The following is a 16,333-nucleotide window of genomic DNA, read 5'->3' as shown; positions in this document are numbered from 1 at the left end:
CTCACTCGCACACACACACACACACACACACACACACACACACACACAGACAGAGAGAGAGAGAGAAAAGAAAAGGGATCTAAAAATATTCACATAATATATAGCCCATATATAGTTAGTTTTCATTTGACCGATTCTCATATGCATGGAATTCCGTCGTAAAAAATATCGAATTAATTAAAACTAATTTGAGAAGAGTTTCTAAGTAACGTCTCACAGATGATCCATTGCAACAATCCATTCCATTTCAAACTAAAAAGAAATTCTAGAAATGTAATTTACGTCTTTTCGGAGGTAGCGGTTGGACCAATCAGCTCTTGCGCTCGGGTGACGTCGGAATGACGTTTTTATGAAAAATGGCGGCTACCCGCAGCAGCGAGTTCGGCGACTTGGTTCAAATTAAAAAACAACTTATTTCTATTATAGCGCAGTGTAAGGAAAGAGGACTCGTCCACAGTGTGAAATGGTAAAATATATTCTATTTATAGTTTAACACATGTCAGGAATACAGCCAGTTATTTAACTGCATGTCGTATTGGGTTAGCATGACAGCTAGCGGAATGAAGTAAACAACAGAGCTGAATGCGAAACCTAGACTCGTACACGAACACTAGCGTGTTATTTGACACTGCGTTTTAACACAGTGGTACATTTTAAAGTACTATAGACTGTACTCTTTGTATATAAACACGACGCTCATTCAGTGCTAGCATGATACAGCACGAGAAGACGAGAAGGAAATATACTCCTCATATTCCTCTGTTGTGTTTTCTGAATATGTTAAATAGATGGAATATGTCTTGTAGAAGCTTCCAGTAAACGGAAGATAATCTGAATAATAATGAATATGCAATAAGTGGGGGTGGATATGTCTGTATGCATGCAAATGAACCTGTTGTTTGTGTTTCAGGGCATCAGAACTGGCTTTTTCTTTGGATCCACTCCCTCTGAATGAGATCCCTCCAGCGCTGGAGCTCACCGAGGTCAGTCTGGAGTCCTGAAGGCCCTCACGCTCAGTGAAGAACTAGTTAAATGCATATAAGACCACTGACCGCCTTCTTTCTTCCAGGAGGACGCCCGGGATTTGGATGCCCTGTGTCTGGCCAAATCATACTTTGAGCTGAAGGAATATGATCGAGCTGCATATTTTCTCCGCGGCTGCCGGAGTCAGAAAGCATATTTTCTCTATATGTATTCGCGCTACCTAGTGAGATGTTTGGCTCTTGTTTTTATGTGAATGTTTTAGATCCCGTCTCTTCGGAGGTGAAATGTGAACAAAGCAATGTACTTCTTTATTCTCTCAGTCAGGCGAAAAGAAGAAAGACGACGAGACCGTCGACAGCCTGGGTAAGAGTAAGCGTTTTAAACCGTGTTCCCGGCGGAGATGGTCGTCATCAGCATGTGTTTGGTTGCAGGTCCTCTGGAGAAGGGTCAGGTCCGAAACGAAGCCTTGCGAGAGCTCAGGGTGGAGCTGAGCAAGAAACACAGCGCCGGAGAGCTGGACGGATTTGCGCTCTATCTGTAAGTATCAGATTAGTTCTCAAATAGTGGAACGGAGTGCAGGTCAGTCCTGATTGGTTAGCAGAGATTACCACTGGTTGTAGAAAACGGTGATGTTCTGGTGCTGTTTGTTAATATCATCCTGATTGGACACCAGTTATGGGGTGGTTCTGCGGAAGCTGGATTTGCTGAAGGAGGCGGTGGAGATCTTTGTGGCGGCGACACATGCTCTGCCTCTGCACTGGGGATCCTGGCTGGAGCTCTGCAATCTCATCACCAACATCGAAATGGTACATCTGTTTCTGAAGCCCACAGTGTGCATTGTGATTCGTCGCATGTACGCTGAAACAGAAGCTGGTGTGTGTTTTGTGTGCTCCTCAGCTGAAGTCCCTGTCTCTGCCGGAGTGCTGGGTGAGGGATTTCTTCATGGCACACATGTTCACCGAGCTGCAGATGATCAAAGAGGCGCTGCAGAAATACCAGAGCCTCATGGAAGCAGGGTTTGCCAAAAGCACATACATCATCTCCCAGATCGCCGTGGCTTACCATAACATACGAGGTGAGGGATATCTGCAGCAAATACACTAGCAGTCAAACGCTTTTGAACAGTAAGATGTTTTCTCTTCTGCTCATCAAGCCTGCATTTATTTGATCAGAATTTGAAATACAGCAAAAGCTGTAATATTGTGAAATATTTTTACTATTTAAAATAACTGCTTTCTATTTTAATCTCTGTTAAACTGTAATGTATTTCTGTGATGCGCAGCTGTATTTTCAGCATCATTACTCCAGTCTTCAGTGTCACATGATCTTCAGAAATCATTCTAATATGCTGATTTGCTGCTCAAGAAAACCATTTATTATTATTATTATGTTAAACAGCTGAGTGGAATTTTTTCAGGTTACTTTGATGAATAGAAAATTCAGAAGAACAGCATTTATCTGAAATAGAAATCTTTTGTAACATTATAAATGCTTTATCATCACTTTTGATCAATTTAAAGCATCCTTGCTAAATAAATGTATTAATTTCTTTCCCCAAAAAAAAAGATATATATATACTGACTCCAAGCTTTTGAATGGTGTACAGTGTATAATGTTACATAAGCTTTTAATTTCAGATAAATGCTGATCTTTGATCTTTCTATTCATCAAAGAATCCTGACGAAAACATGTACTCAACTGTTTTAAGTATTAATAATAATAATCAGAAATGTTTCTAATAATCAGCATATTAGAATGATTTCTGAAGATCATGTGACACTGAAGACTGGAGTAATGATGCTGAACATTCAGCTGCGCATCACAGAAATACATTACAGTTTAACAGAGATTCACATAGAAAACAGTTATTTTAAATTGTAAAAATATTTCACAATATTACAGCTTTTGTTGTATTTTGGATCAAATAAATGCAGGCTTGATGAGCAGAAGAGACTTCTTTTAAAAAACATTGAAAATCTTACTGATCCCAAACTTTTGACTGGTAGTGAATGTAAACCTAAATCAGGAAATTATTTTATGCTTTTACTGATTGTTTATGCATACGGCTACATTTGATCTTTTTAAAATCAGGTTTTAAAATCATTAAAATGCATTTTATAGATTTTAATGAAAACCAATTAAGGCCTGGTTTCACAGACAGGGCTTACATTAAGCCAGGATTAGGCCTTCGTTAAATAAGGACATTTAAGTAGTGTTTTTTTAAATGTGCCTTCATTACTGGTGAGCATCTTGATAAAAAAAAAAATCAATGGCACTGACATATTTTATGAGAAGTCAGTGAAAAGTTAAGACATATACATAAGACGTATATAAGTGTATAAAAACGTGACAAGGAAAGGCAGTTATCTTAATATTACTTGTTTCCTAATGATGTTTCTCTCTCCAGATATTGATCAAGCCTTATATCTGTTTAATGAGCTCCGGGAACAGGATCCTTTCCGCATCGAAAACATGGACACCTTCTCCAACCTGCTTTATGTGCGGGTGAGAACTGCTGCAGAATTCATGTTTATTATTCTAAATGCATGCTATAGATCTTACTATCAATGATTCATCCATGTGTGTTTCTTTAAAAACAGATTGACTTTCTGATGACGTGTGCTGGTCTTCTCCAGTCGTTTATTCTGGCCCTTTCTTACGATTCACTGCAAGCTCACATTCATTTTGAGTGCATTGCACACATTTCAAAATCCAGTCCACAGACGCCCTGTTTTTTCTTTTACGATAATCCGTTACAGATGCATATGAAAGAAAAGGTCTGTCTCTACCTCCGTTTCATTGCAAGATCCAGTCCTCCTTCCTCAGAAATGTAGCATGTTATCAGAGATTTCTTCAGCAGTGAGCACAATACTAAGCTGATAATCATCATCTCCTCCCCTTCATGTCATTCCGGACCCTTCAGACCTTGGATAATCTTTGAAACACAAGATATCTTTCATGAAAAGTAATGGTTTCTGTTCTACTGAGAGTCCAAGGAACCAAAACTTAGAAGGTCCAAAAAGATCATAAATGCGTGTAAGAACCAATCCATATGAGTCAAGTGGTTTAATCAAAGCATTATGAAGAGATATGATCGCTTTATATGATGAGCATATTTAATTTAATCTGTGAGGATCTGCACACACACATAGAGCACATCAAATACGTGACCCTGGAGCACAAAACCAGTCATAAGGGTCAATTTTTCAAAATTGAGATGTATACATTATCTGAAGCTGAATAAATAAGCTTTCCATTGATGTATGGTTTGTTAGGATAGGACAATATTTGGCTGAGATACAACTATTTGAAAATCTGGAATCTGAGGGTGCAAAAAAATCAAAATATTGAGAAAATCATCTTTAAAGTTGTCCAAATGAAGTTCTTAGCAATGCATATTACTAATCAAACATTAAGTTTTGATATATTTACGGTAGGAAATTTACTAAATATCTTCATGGAACATGATCTTTACTTAATATCCTAATGATTTTTGGCATAAAAGAAATATTTCTAATTTTGACCCATACAATGTATTGTTGGCTATTGCTACAAATATACCCCAGCGACTTAAGACTGCTTTTGTGCTCCAGGGTCACAAATGGCAGATACAGAAGCTTGTGCGTCCGTCCTTCACTCAAAGACGGACTGAAAAGACTAACACAAAGGAAATTCAACCATTTTTAGCTTTGGTTATGTGAAGAGTAATGTAAATGATTGATTAATCAGGCAAAGAATAGGTCTCAGCCAAAGGAATATCTTTGGGTTTAAGGAGGATTGGACTGAGATCTTGCAGAACCATATGGGTTTCTGGGTCAGATTACACAGATTATCTGCTGATATTAAATTAAAGTGAAGTCCAGGCAATATTCTGTTCAGATCCTGTGTTTGTCTGTTGTCAGAGCATGAAGCCGGAGCTCAGTTACCTGGCACACAATCTGGTGGAGATCGATAAGTACCGCGTGGAGACGTGCTGCGTCATCGGTGAGTCCGTCTGACACGGGACTGTGGGTAATCTCCGCACACGTGGGCCATTTTTGGCTCACACTTGGTACCTTCGCGGTCAAAAGTGACCGAAGCCTTGAAAAATCAATGTAATATATTTCTGTTCAATAATATTTTTTGATCATCATTTCGAATTTTGAGGGGACGTTATGATACTATGCAATATTTATAGTTTTTATGAGCTATTTTTTTTCCTACACCCATTTTTGACTCGAGGCACCAAGTGTTACTTTATTTTTCGACCCTTTAGCATCATGTCCAAGTTTTTTTGTGTGTGTTCACATAGCTAATGCGACAAACATCACCAAGTGTCGTCCCATTCCAGTGAAGCAAAACATTTATAAATTAGAAAATGCAGCTCTGACTGAAGAGGCCCAGAGGGTTAAGCAGGAATGTAAAGGTGGCTGTTGGATGTTATTGAATGATTTTACCATGAAGTGGGTGTGCTCAAAGCAATCTGCCTTCCAGTTAAGCAGATGATTGATTTCTTGAACAGGGATGTAATACGAAATCTAGAAAAACCAGTTTGTTGAGGAAATGGTCTGTAATAATTTATCTTTGGAGTCAATCAACATGAACCATAAAGTCGATTATGAATAGTGTTTTTGTTGTCTGCTCACAGGTAACTACTACAGTCTGCGGTCTCAGCACGAGAAGGCCGCTCTGTATTTCCAGCGGGCTCTGAAGCTGAATCCACGCTGTCTGGGGGCCTGGACCCTCATGGGTCACGAGTACATGGAGATGAAGAACACCTCCGCCGCCATCCAGGCCTACAGGTACATCTGGAGCAGCGCACCTGAAAGCCACCAGAAACCTTGTTCATGATGGCTTGCTGCTGTGTTTGCAGAGTGAAGGTTCATTGAGCCAATCAAATCAATTTTGTGTCACAATCAGCATTATTAAGTGACTGCAGGTATTCAAATCAACACGACTGAAAGAGTGCCTAAACCTTTGCACAGCCTTTTTATCACATTTCAAACTACTCTGTACCGCTGGTGCACACCAAAAGCGATGCGAATATTCACATTGCATTATTTACACAAAAATATTGTGCAGCACAACTGTTCTCAACGTTGATAATAATCAGAAATGTTTGTTGAGCAGCAAATCAGCATATTAGAATGATTTCTGAAGATCATGTGACACTGAAGACTGGAGTAATGATGCTGAAAATACAGCTGCGCATCACAGAAATAAATTTATAAGCATACTGAAATGAGAAATAAAAGTATATTGATATAGGAAACCGTTATTTTAGGTGATAATATTACTGTTTTTACATAAATGCTTAAGAAATGTTACAAATCTTACAAATGTTCAATAACATAAAAAAAATGTACCCACCCCAAACCTTTGAACGGTAGTGTATATATATATATATATATAATTAAAACAAATAAAAATAATAAATATAATCTTTTTTTGTATAGAATTGCATAAGTAACATTAGTCATGAGTGACATTATTGTCTTTATTCCTAAAATTAAATCAAAAATTTAAATTTAAAATTAAAGCAATAAGCCCCGTGAAGCCGTGGTTTACAGTGAATTTATAACAGCTAAGGGGCGTTGTTCGGTACGAAGCGAAGCATTCTTCAAAACAATGTAGCTCCTCAGAATCAGTTGTGGTTGTAACAGTGGTTGCCGAGCAACACACAGAAGTAAACAAAGGTGTATGTTTGTAGAGTAATTTACAACAGCTTCGAACGCGGCTCAGCCAATCAGAATCAAGCACCGGAACTCTCCGCTTTATAATAATTAAATTTAAATCTCTTTATTCCTTTAATTATTATTTGAGACATCCACCCTATTACTTGACCATAAATGTATAATTTATTCATGTTAAATTTGTTTATACCCTTAAAAAATTTAGATAAATAAAAAAATTAATAAAAAAAAAAATCTAAATAAAAAGTATTAGTTAATAATTCAATTTAAATAAATAAATAAAAATGTAATCCATTTTTTGTCCTTGTGTATTAGGCATGCAATTGAAGTGAACAAAAGGGACTACCGGGCCTGGTACGGACTCGGACAGACCTACGAGATCCTCAAGATGCCCTTCTACTCGCTCTACTACTACAGAAAAGCTCATCAGCTGAGGTGAAGATGTCTCCAGCACCATTCAGTGTGTGTGTTCCTTACGCTGTGTGTTTGTGTGCTCGTTTCAGGCCGAACGACTCACGCATGCTCGTCGCTCTCGGGGAATGTTACGAGAAACTGTCTCAGCAAGTGGAGGCCAAAAAGGTAAAACGGCGACTGTTCATCACTGAAACGTGATTCTCCTCCAGAGAGTGTGTTGTAATGCTGATGACGGTCTGCTTTGATGGGTTCAGTGTTACTGGAGGGCGTATTCGGTCGGCGATGTGGAGAGAATGGCTCTTCTGAAGCTGGCTAAGTGAGTGCAGTTTTCTTCAGGAGTGTGCTGGTGAAAGTGCTGCTGTTTGGGTGAAAGCACGTGTTTGTTTCTAGGCTTCACGAGCAGCTGAATGAATCTGACGACGCTGCACAGTGCTACATCATCTACATCCAGGATATTTTCTCGTGTGGGGTAAGTTGCTGGATCTCTGCGCTGTTGAATGTTTAAACCCAGTTTATAAACCTCACGCACAGCTTCTCTTCTGCAGTGCCAGACAACTAGCAGCGTTTGACTTCCTTACCTGGACGTTTAATAGTGAATGTTCTGTAGCAAGTAATGTGGGCTGGGCTTATTACTTTCCCTACCCACATTTTGTGGAATAATGTTGATGTAATTCTGAACATCATGCCGAGTAAGATGAAGATGTGACTGATGGCAGAGATGTGTGTCTGTGTGTGTGTGTCTGTCTGTCTCTCTGTGTGTGTGTGTGTGTGTTGTCTGTGTCTGTCTCTCTCTGTGTGTGTGTGTGTGTGTCTGTCTCTCTCTGTGTGTGTGTGTCTGTCTGTGTCTGTCTATCTCTGTGTGTGTGTGTGTCTGTCTCTGTGTGTGTGTGTGTGTGTGTGTGTCTGTCTGTGTCTCAGGAGCAGCTGGAGCACGCTGAGGTCAGCACCGCTCTGAGGTATCTGGGTCAGTACTACTTCAAGAACAAACTGTACGACGAGGCGTCTCTCTGCGCTCAGCGCTGCTGCGATTATAACGACGTGAGTTTCTCTTCATCAGTCTGCTCTCAACTACTGCCATCCGTTTAATACATATTTAAATGTTACATTATAAATATTATTTCTGATTAATTAACACTAACTCGATAGTAAAATCTGTAGACTATAACTACATGTTTTAGCGTGTGGTAGAAGATTGTTGACGTTTCTAGCATCTTTTAGTATGTTGTTAGAACTTTTTAACATGCCAGCATGTTTTAGCTTTTCTTTTTTTTTTTTAGTTGACACTATGCAGTAAACAGGTTTTAGCATGTTTTAACCTTTTTTTTTGTTGTAGAAGTAGCTGGTATATTTTAAGGTGTTGTTTAATTGTAAGCATGTTTTTTAGCAGTTGATAGTATGCTGCCAGCATGTTTTAGCACTTGGCTAGCATGTTTTAGGATGTATGTAGATGTCAGCATGTTTTAGTATTTTTCTAGAAGTTGATGTATGTTTTTAACATTTAACACCGTTAACACAATTTAGCATTTGGTTAACATTATGTTGCTAGCATATTTTAACCTCATGTTGTTAGCATGTTGCTAGCATGTTTTAATATTTTAGAATGTTCGTTTATAGTATGTTGTTAACATGTTTAAACATTTTCATACAAGTTGGTAGTAAGTTACGGGCATGTTTTAAGATTGTTGGTATGTTTGTAACGTTAGCTTGGACAGATAGTTTAACAGCAGAACAAAGGTTTATAAGTGTGTGTTTCGATTAGAATTGACACTAGATCAGAATAAACATTGAGGAATCTGTGGTTGGGATGTAACCTACAGCAAAGACTACGGACCCTACATTTGGAGAGAAAAAAAAATGCTTTAGTTTAATGTTAAATATTTCCTCTTTGTAGTTGTTTGATAGGATTTCTGCAGTTGAATAAAACAGCAAGCGTAATTAGTGTAACCTGTCAAACGTGTTTGCAAATGCTTGTCTTCCAGGCACGAGAGGAAGGCAAGGCTCTGTTGAGACAGATCTCTGCGGTGCGAGAGCAAGGCGAGCCGTCATCGACAGACCTGTCTTTACCCTGCGTCTTCAACCCGCTGTCTAACAACACCACACCCATCAGGAGAGTGTCTCCACTCGACCTGTCCTCCGTCACACCCTGACACAGTTCTCCTGTTCACACAGATGCGGAGGAAAACACGTTCACACTCTAATTAACTGTGTATAGACAACTGTGCCAATAAACTGATGAAACTTCGACAGTTGAGTGTTTTATTACATACGCACTCATTTTAGTTTCGATTATACAGTGGAAAGACATTCAAAAGTGACAAACAAACAGCTCTAACCACACTAACCTTCCCAAACTCGTGCATAAGAGGAGCCAGACCAAGAATGTAGTGTTGAAATCTGCATTTGGAAACTTACAAACACGCCAAAGGAAAAAAGACTTGCGTGTGCATTCGGTGACAATAACACTGAATTCCTAAAGCATCACACGCTCAAACCTTTTAACAGAAAGCAGCAACCCATGAAAAAGTTTGTAGTTCAGCTTTATGTATAACATACATTTAGAAGACAAATGGAATTTGGAATCAATACTTTTATATCGCTTTTACATTTTGTTTACGTAATATACCAAAGAAAAAAAAGCATGTGGGTAAAATACTGTGTGTAATAGCCTTGTTAACATTTAAAATGCTCTTGGGATTCCCATCAAAATAAGGCCCACTCATGTGTCAAACGGCCACCTGATTATAAGACAGAAATATAAAAACTGCAAGACATAAAAGCTCTTGTCTGTGTCCACTACTGAGCTCCTAATATTTGACTCGGAGCTGTATGGGAGTGGATGGAGGGGACGGCTGGCGCGAGCGCAACACTCGGGTATACGGTGTGCCCGCCTCAGGCCTCTGTCGCGAGGGGAAGAATGAGCGGAAGAAGGGGCGCTTCTCAGGAGGCTGGTTCTCCACATAAGCCACAGCCACGCCGCAGCCCCTCTTCTTGCAGGAGCTGGACGCTGGAGGCGGCTGGCTGCGCTGTAGCTGTGCCAGCAGCTCGTCTTTCTTGCGCAGGTCTGCTCTGACCAGCTGCAGGCTAGTGTGCAGCTCCACCAGCATCTGGTCCTGCAGACGGGAGGGAGAGGGCAGCCGACAGGGTTAGAGAGGCCACTGGGAACAATTACATGGTTAATTTAGTTCTTCTGAAATCACACGGATCAGATTAGAAAATCAGGCCAGGAACATCAAAAACAAACGGCATGTTAGTAAAATAAGAGCATGTAGTTTAGAGGGAAGGGATGCATGTGAATCTTGTGCGTCATCATTTGGATTTTGTTAGTAAATGTATTAAATCTAAATTAGTGTGAAAGGAGTTAAAGAGAACACAGGAAGAGAAACAGAGGAAGAGACGTTGGTGCGGAACAAACTAACTGCATCCAGCTAGACTGTTGTATATCAGTAATAGCTCAAATAAATGTTACTTTCCTTTTTATTAAATAAAGGATAATCCACGGCTAGCTGTGCATTCAATGATTTTAATGCATGACGTGGAGGCAAAGAACCACTTGACGCGAAGCAGAGTGCGTTAAAATCATTGAATGCACAGCTAGCCGTGGATTATCCTGCTTATACCATGGTCATTTGCCAGCATTGATGTTTGCAACACAATATTACACAGGAAGGTCAAAAATGATGGTTATTTTCGTCAGTTAGAGCTGCATTCTGTCTGTCAAAATCACAGCTAAGACAGACTGCAATGTTTAAGTTCTGATGTTGTCTGAAGTGAGGAGATCTCTCGTGTTTTACCTGTTTGGCGAGTTTGCCGTCTGCGGAGAAGAGTGCGTTTCGGAGCCTCTCTCCGTCGGTGTTGCGGCAGCACGCTCGTTCTCCAGACTGCAGCTTCACGCCCAGCATCTGGAGCTCCATCCGCAGCTGCTTCAGGTTCTGCAACACACAGACACGTCCCATATGAGATCCTGCAGTTCTCCCTTCAGTGTGTGCTCTTCACAGCTCTTCTGAGATCAAACCAACACTATCTGCAGTACTTTTAATCATCATCGCCCGTTATTGCCCTGGATACTGTAATAATCATCAACGCTGATTAATAGAATACATGAAAAAGGTTTTTTTTTTTTTGTATAGGGCAAATGCACATCTTGTAAACTACACCAAAACTAATGAACTAATAATGAACTGCTTCAAATTTGACATTACAAAAAGCCCCAAGAAGCTGTGGTTTACAGTGAATTTATAACAGTTAAGGCACGTTGTTAAACCCCCTTAGCTGTTATAAATTCACTGTAAACCACGGCTTCACGGGGCTTATTGCTTTTATAAAACGGTTATTCCATATACGTAGTTAGGTTTCACAAAATAAAACAGAGCAAATAAAGTGTAATGATATTAATAAAAACAGTATTCTTCCGCCAAACAATGTAGCTCCTCAGAAACAGTTGCCAAGCAACACACAAACATAAACAAAGGTGTATGTTACTTTGTGGAGTAATTTACAACAGCTTCAAACGCGGCTCAGCCAATCAGAATCAAGCACCGGAACTACCCGCTTTATAATCAAGTCTTCACACTGGTTCGCATTCAAGAACTTGTGTCAGGTTCATCTCTTCCTATGCTTTCACTTCTTCTCTAAACCACTGGATGATCAATCACTCGTGTTCCTCATTTGAAAGTCCCTTTGATAAGAGTAAGTGATAATGAGTAAGTGTTGAGGTCCACAGAAGCAGAAGCACTGACCCGCTGGCCCTCCTGCAGTTTGCGCTCGGCTGTAGTTGTCAGGGTTCCTGTGGTGCCCGTCACTGGCAGGTTCTCCTGGAGACGCTTCAGTTCTGAACGAGAGTGTGGATTTAGTTGTAGAAAAATTATCTCTGAATATGTTATTTCTCCTCCTTTTCCACCTTACCCAGAGTTTTCAGGCGCAGTTCTGTGTGTTTGAGGTCCAGCTCAGCTTTGCACTGCTCCAGCTCGGCTTTACACTGCGTCAGCTCCACGCTCTCGTGATCCGCGTCTCGCTTGTGTGTGGAAGCCAAGCGCCGTGACCGCCGTGGACCGCTGACGTCACTCAGAGGCGGGAAAATGGGAGCTGGGGCGATGTGACCCTCTTCGTTCTCCTTCAGAGCTGCAGCAAGCTCTCGGATCTCTTCGTCTCGCTCCTTCAAGACAAGAGAAAAACCATCAAAAACTCACATCCTGTACATCGTGATAACATGAGCTTTGGAAACAGTGTTCACGCCGTTGTGCTTATTATATAGAAATAATTATCTTTATAGCAAATGCTGTTCTTCTGAACTTTCTATTCATCTGTGAATCCTGAAAAATAAAATGTATCACGGTTTCCATAAAAATATTGTGCAGCACAACTGTTTTCAACATTGATAATAATCAGAAATGTTTGTTGAGCAGCAAATCAGCATATTAGAATGATTTCTGAAGATCATGTGACACTGAAGACTGGAGTAATGATGCTGGAAATACAGCTGCGCATCACAGAAATACATTAGTTTAATAGAGATTCACATAGAAAACAGCTGTTTGGAATTCTAATAATATTTCACAATTGTTACTGTATTTTAATCAAATCAAGCCTTGGAAAAAAAAGAAAAACTTTTGAACAGTAATAACTAATCTGATAAAATGCATGTTTTAACAGCAGGAATGGTCAGATTTATTATAGATCGTAGATTATCGTCATTGCTCTCTAACATCACTGACCTCTAGCTCCTGGCTGTAATATTTCTTCAGGCTGCTCTTCAAGTTGTTGAGTTTGTTCTCACATCTCTTCTCCATCAGATCCCTCTCGGTTTCCAGCATCTCGCTGCACAAGGAAGGAACTTAAAACATCCAAATGTACCACAACATCTTACTCTTCTTGATCCACAGAAGCGCTGTAGAGGTACCTGAAGTCGTCCTGCATGCGGCTGATGACCTCCATCATCTCAGCGCAGACCTGCTCTCGAACCGTGGCCTCCAGCTCCTCTTTCTCCTGCCGCTGACGCAGCACTTCACGCTTCAGAACATCGATGGCCTTCAGCAGCGCCTGCCCAACATACAGAAAACTGCACAGTTACAGAAGAAACATCTTTACGCTTTCAGACCAATAAAGACATTCACATGAAAAATATACAGTCATCAACAGAACTGATTACATGTAAACTGGATTCCGTAATCCACAAATTACATTAAAATACTCGTAATCAGATTACAGTTACTTTATTGATTAGATGAATACATATGCACACAATAGCAATACATTTATAATAGATTCTCCCTCATTTTTCATCTTTCAAATGTTGCTTTCTAAAATATCCTACCGCTTACAGTACACTCAGAAAGTCTGTCAGTTTTGTGGACATTCACACAGAGACCAGTCACTATAATTACACAGATAACTGAGAGACCACACAGCATTTGACCACTGGACTTACAGAAATAAAAAGATTCTCAACATTTGCATCAACTACTGATGGACAGAATTTTTATTTGAATTATAGGTTGTTTAACCATGTATTACTGCATCTTTGGAAGGTGTTTGTCTTTCAAACACATTAAAATGCACATTATTCTTTAGTTCCCAAACCTTTTGTCAGACGAACCTCTTTCCCCTCATATATTTTCTTGAAGTTCCCCTGAGATTTTAAGGTAATAAGTTCGTAATTAATTAACATTTGCATGTTCACGGTTCTCTGATGTTGGTAAATGGTCACATGACATATGCAGGTAAACTAATAAAATATTTTATAGCAAGTGTTTTATTTTGATGTTATTTAAAGAAATAATTTTAATTCTACATTTTTTTAATGCAATTAATTATTAGCTTATTAACCTCACAAACCCCCTTCAGTTCCTTCATAAACCCCATTTTTGGGGAACCTTGACAATGTAATGTTTAATGCTGTTAATAACGACGAACCGAACATTTTACTCCGTATTTTAATATATGCATTAAGGCTGTCAAAAAACAAAACAAAAAAAAAATCGAATATTCGTCGAATTTCAAATAAAAATCCAAGCACGTGTGAAAACTCCATTGCAGCTCCATGCAGCACGTGACGTCATTAGCGGCACACCCGGAAGTATAAGAGGGCGCCTGTAATGCAAGTCATCAACTTCTTTGTCTGAAGGAGACGTGAAACAGGCAGGCCCTAGGCATGGCAAGGGAACACAGTGTCTCGTTCCCTCTCGGGGAACTAGGGCTGTCAAAAAAATGTTTCGAATTTCAAATAAAAATCCACATTTGAATGCAAAAAAGTTTCATTCGAATTTTAGGTGTGCGTCAGGCAGCTTATCAGCGGCGCACGAGATGCGATGACGATGTAAGTGTCGTTGCATTATAATGTGTTTGTTAGTCTATCCAGTTGAAGCCACTAGATGCGGCGCTGCTGCGTTGTTCATTAAAAATATAGCGGAAAAAGAGAACACCAACGCAGAGAAAATCTTGTTTACATCAAAACTGAAACCAAGCCGTTCACACAGAACACATATTTTGCACATTTTCTAGAGGGACATCTATCACCGTTGCACTCGCATCTCGCACAAAAGAGCCGCATGTTTAGAAAGCCATGTAAAATTAATGCAAGTTTAACTTAGAAAAAAACATCGAGACTTTATGGCGGGTTTCTCCCCATCATCCCACTGCATCTCGTGTTTTTAAATGATAAATATACTCTGTGATTGGCTTTCAGCCCTTTGTATTAAACTATGCATACATGATGCGTTTTTTTTTGTTTATAGTCGTTTAAGCAACTTAATTATAATTGGTTTACAAACATTTTAAATATTATGCACTTTTTTCACAGATAGTCATGTTATCTTATGCTTTGAATAAATGTGCATTAGTAATATTTTGCTCGATGTGCCCTCTTGTGGCCTCAGGAGAGAAGCCAAAAGCTTTTCTTCACCCTAAATGAAATGATGCATTTTAAATTAGAATATAATTCGAATTTTGATAATATTCAAGTACAAAATTCAAATGTAGTTTTTCAGGTATTCTGACAGCCCTAATCAGCATGGTACAAGTTTATCCTATTTAAATGGATGTGATAAACGAGTTAGGTCAAAAGTAATCTGATTATTTTACCTAAAACATGTAATGGGTCAGACTACAAACTACAATTTGTCATGTAATTTAGAATCAGAACCAGACTACAACTTGCAGTCCTCTCGTCTCTCTTATGACGAATCTAAAAGTGTATTTACTTCAGGATCAAACATGGTGATGTCTCCTTCCTCATCGCTCTCCTCCTCCTCCTCCAGTAGAGTGGTGTTGTTGAGATGCGCTGGCGGCTCACGAAGCAGCGACAGAATATAAGCCACCCGCGTCTTACTGCACGGCCCGTGCACCAGCTGACACAACAGAGAGAGAGGGAGAGATCTGTGAACGGAGGATGTTTGGTGTCCAGAGGAGAGAGGAAACAGTTGGTCATGTTGTTACCTGTGTGGCGATGGCAGAGAACTTGAGCGCTTGCAGCGTCTCGTCGTAGGTGGAGGCACAGGGGTTAATGTTGACCAGCATGCAGGAGCGGCCGTGACCACAGAAGAAGCTCTGCAGGACCCTGGTTAACTTGCTGTCTCTGAACGGAACGACCAGCGGAGGCCGAGACCTGTGGCGATGACAGTATAAATCGATCAGGCAGCTGGTGGTGACCTCGCGCTCCCAGTCACGTGAAGCGTCACTCACTTATTGGTCTGGTTGTGTCTCAGAGCAGTGATGCAGCGCCCCAGCGTCAGCAGAGAGGTGTTGATGTTGTTCGCCTCCTTCATTCGCTCGCCGTTCTGCTGGGCTTTACAGCGCTCAGACCCCGCCAAATCACACACAGAGAGCCTGCCGGGACAAAACACATGATAACTCCACATTAACAGCTGAAATAATTCTACAGGCTTCAGTCCAATACAACAACTACAAAACATACCACTAATGAAGCAGCGAACCATAACGTGAACTGACTTACTCGCCGATTCTGGTCACCTGTCCCAGCTCTGCTTGTGGCTTGACATGTAGAACACGGATAGTAAAGATACTATGGCTAGAAATGTCAAGAAAACACATTGTTATATTTTGCCCTCACAAAAAATTCACATTGAAATGACTGAAATTTAAGCGGTCTAAATGACTGGAGTCCTGAATGAAGATCCACTTACAGTATTTTTTTTGAAACATTATAAACTCAAGTGTTACAATGTTTCATCTTTTTGTAATGAAACACATGCATGGATGAATGGCTCACAATAAGATCAATAACACATATAAAGAAAAGAGTGATTTTA

At 40.0% G+C, this 16,333-nt stretch overlaps 2 protein-coding genes across 2 annotated transcripts in view; one reads left to right on the top strand and one right to left on the bottom strand.

Moving 5' to 3' along the window:
* Positions 1 to 321: 321 nt before the first annotated feature.
* cdc23 (CDC23 (cell division cycle 23, yeast, homolog)) lies at positions 322 to 9,697 on the top strand. Its single transcript, XM_016492238.1, has 16 exons — positions 322 to 466; positions 911 to 983; positions 1,070 to 1,207; positions 1,305 to 1,347; positions 1,416 to 1,521; positions 1,658 to 1,790; positions 1,882 to 2,059; positions 3,392 to 3,489; positions 4,887 to 4,968; positions 5,612 to 5,765; positions 6,972 to 7,091; positions 7,160 to 7,235; positions 7,325 to 7,386; positions 7,461 to 7,539; positions 7,989 to 8,108; positions 9,050 to 9,697. The coding sequence occupies exons 1-16, from the start codon at positions 357 to 359 to the stop codon at positions 9,215 to 9,217; spliced, it is 1,740 nt and encodes a 579-aa protein (XP_016347724.1). The 5' UTR covers positions 322 to 356; the 3' UTR covers positions 9,218 to 9,697.
* Positions 9,698 to 9,765: 68 nt separating this feature from the next.
* The window catches only part of LOC107692943 (kinesin-like protein KIF20A), a 14,520-nt gene continuing 7,952 nt past the window's right edge, over positions 9,766 to 16,333 (bottom strand). Inside the window, exons 8-17 of the mRNA XM_016492150.1 lie at positions 16,018 to 16,129; positions 15,747 to 15,890; positions 15,501 to 15,669; positions 15,266 to 15,412; positions 12,967 to 13,106; positions 12,782 to 12,884; positions 11,973 to 12,222; positions 11,807 to 11,898; positions 10,862 to 10,999; positions 9,766 to 10,180 (exon numbers count right to left, since the gene is read on the bottom strand). Coding sequence (XP_016347636.1) covers positions 9,875 to 10,180; positions 10,862 to 10,999; positions 11,807 to 11,898; positions 11,973 to 12,222; positions 12,782 to 12,884; positions 12,967 to 13,106; positions 15,266 to 15,412; positions 15,501 to 15,669; positions 15,747 to 15,890; positions 16,018 to 16,129 — 1,601 coding nt within the window. The 3' untranslated portion in view covers positions 9,766 to 9,874. The remainder of the gene's footprint in view (positions 10,181 to 10,861; positions 11,000 to 11,806; positions 11,899 to 11,972; positions 12,223 to 12,781; positions 12,885 to 12,966; positions 13,107 to 15,265; positions 15,413 to 15,500; positions 15,670 to 15,746; positions 15,891 to 16,017; positions 16,130 to 16,333) is intronic.

This window comes from Sinocyclocheilus anshuiensis, unplaced genomic scaffold (genome assembly GCF_001515605.1).
Source record: "Sinocyclocheilus anshuiensis isolate Anshui unplaced genomic scaffold, SAMN03320099.WGS_v1.1 scaffold658, whole genome shotgun sequence".
Classification (NCBI taxonomy): Eukaryota; Metazoa; Chordata; class Actinopteri; order Cypriniformes; family Cyprinidae; genus Sinocyclocheilus; species Sinocyclocheilus anshuiensis.
The sequence above is the reverse complement of the archived record's forward strand: the minus strand, read 5'-3'. Positions and strand labels throughout refer to the sequence as shown.

Excerpts from the sequence above, each read along its gene's own strand:
- cdc23 (XM_016492238.1), top strand. The coding sequence starts at position 357 with ATGGCGGCTACCCGCAGCAGCGAGTTCGGCGACTTGGTTCAAATTAAA. Across the intron at positions 2,060-3,391 it reads GGCTTACCATAACATACGAG|ATATTGATCAAGCCTTATAT; the intron begins GTGAGGGATATC and ends TTCTCTCTCCAG. Across the intron at positions 8,109-9,049 it reads GCTGCTGCGATTATAACGAC|GCACGAGAGGAAGGCAAGGC; the intron begins GTGAGTTTCTCT and ends CTTGTCTTCCAG.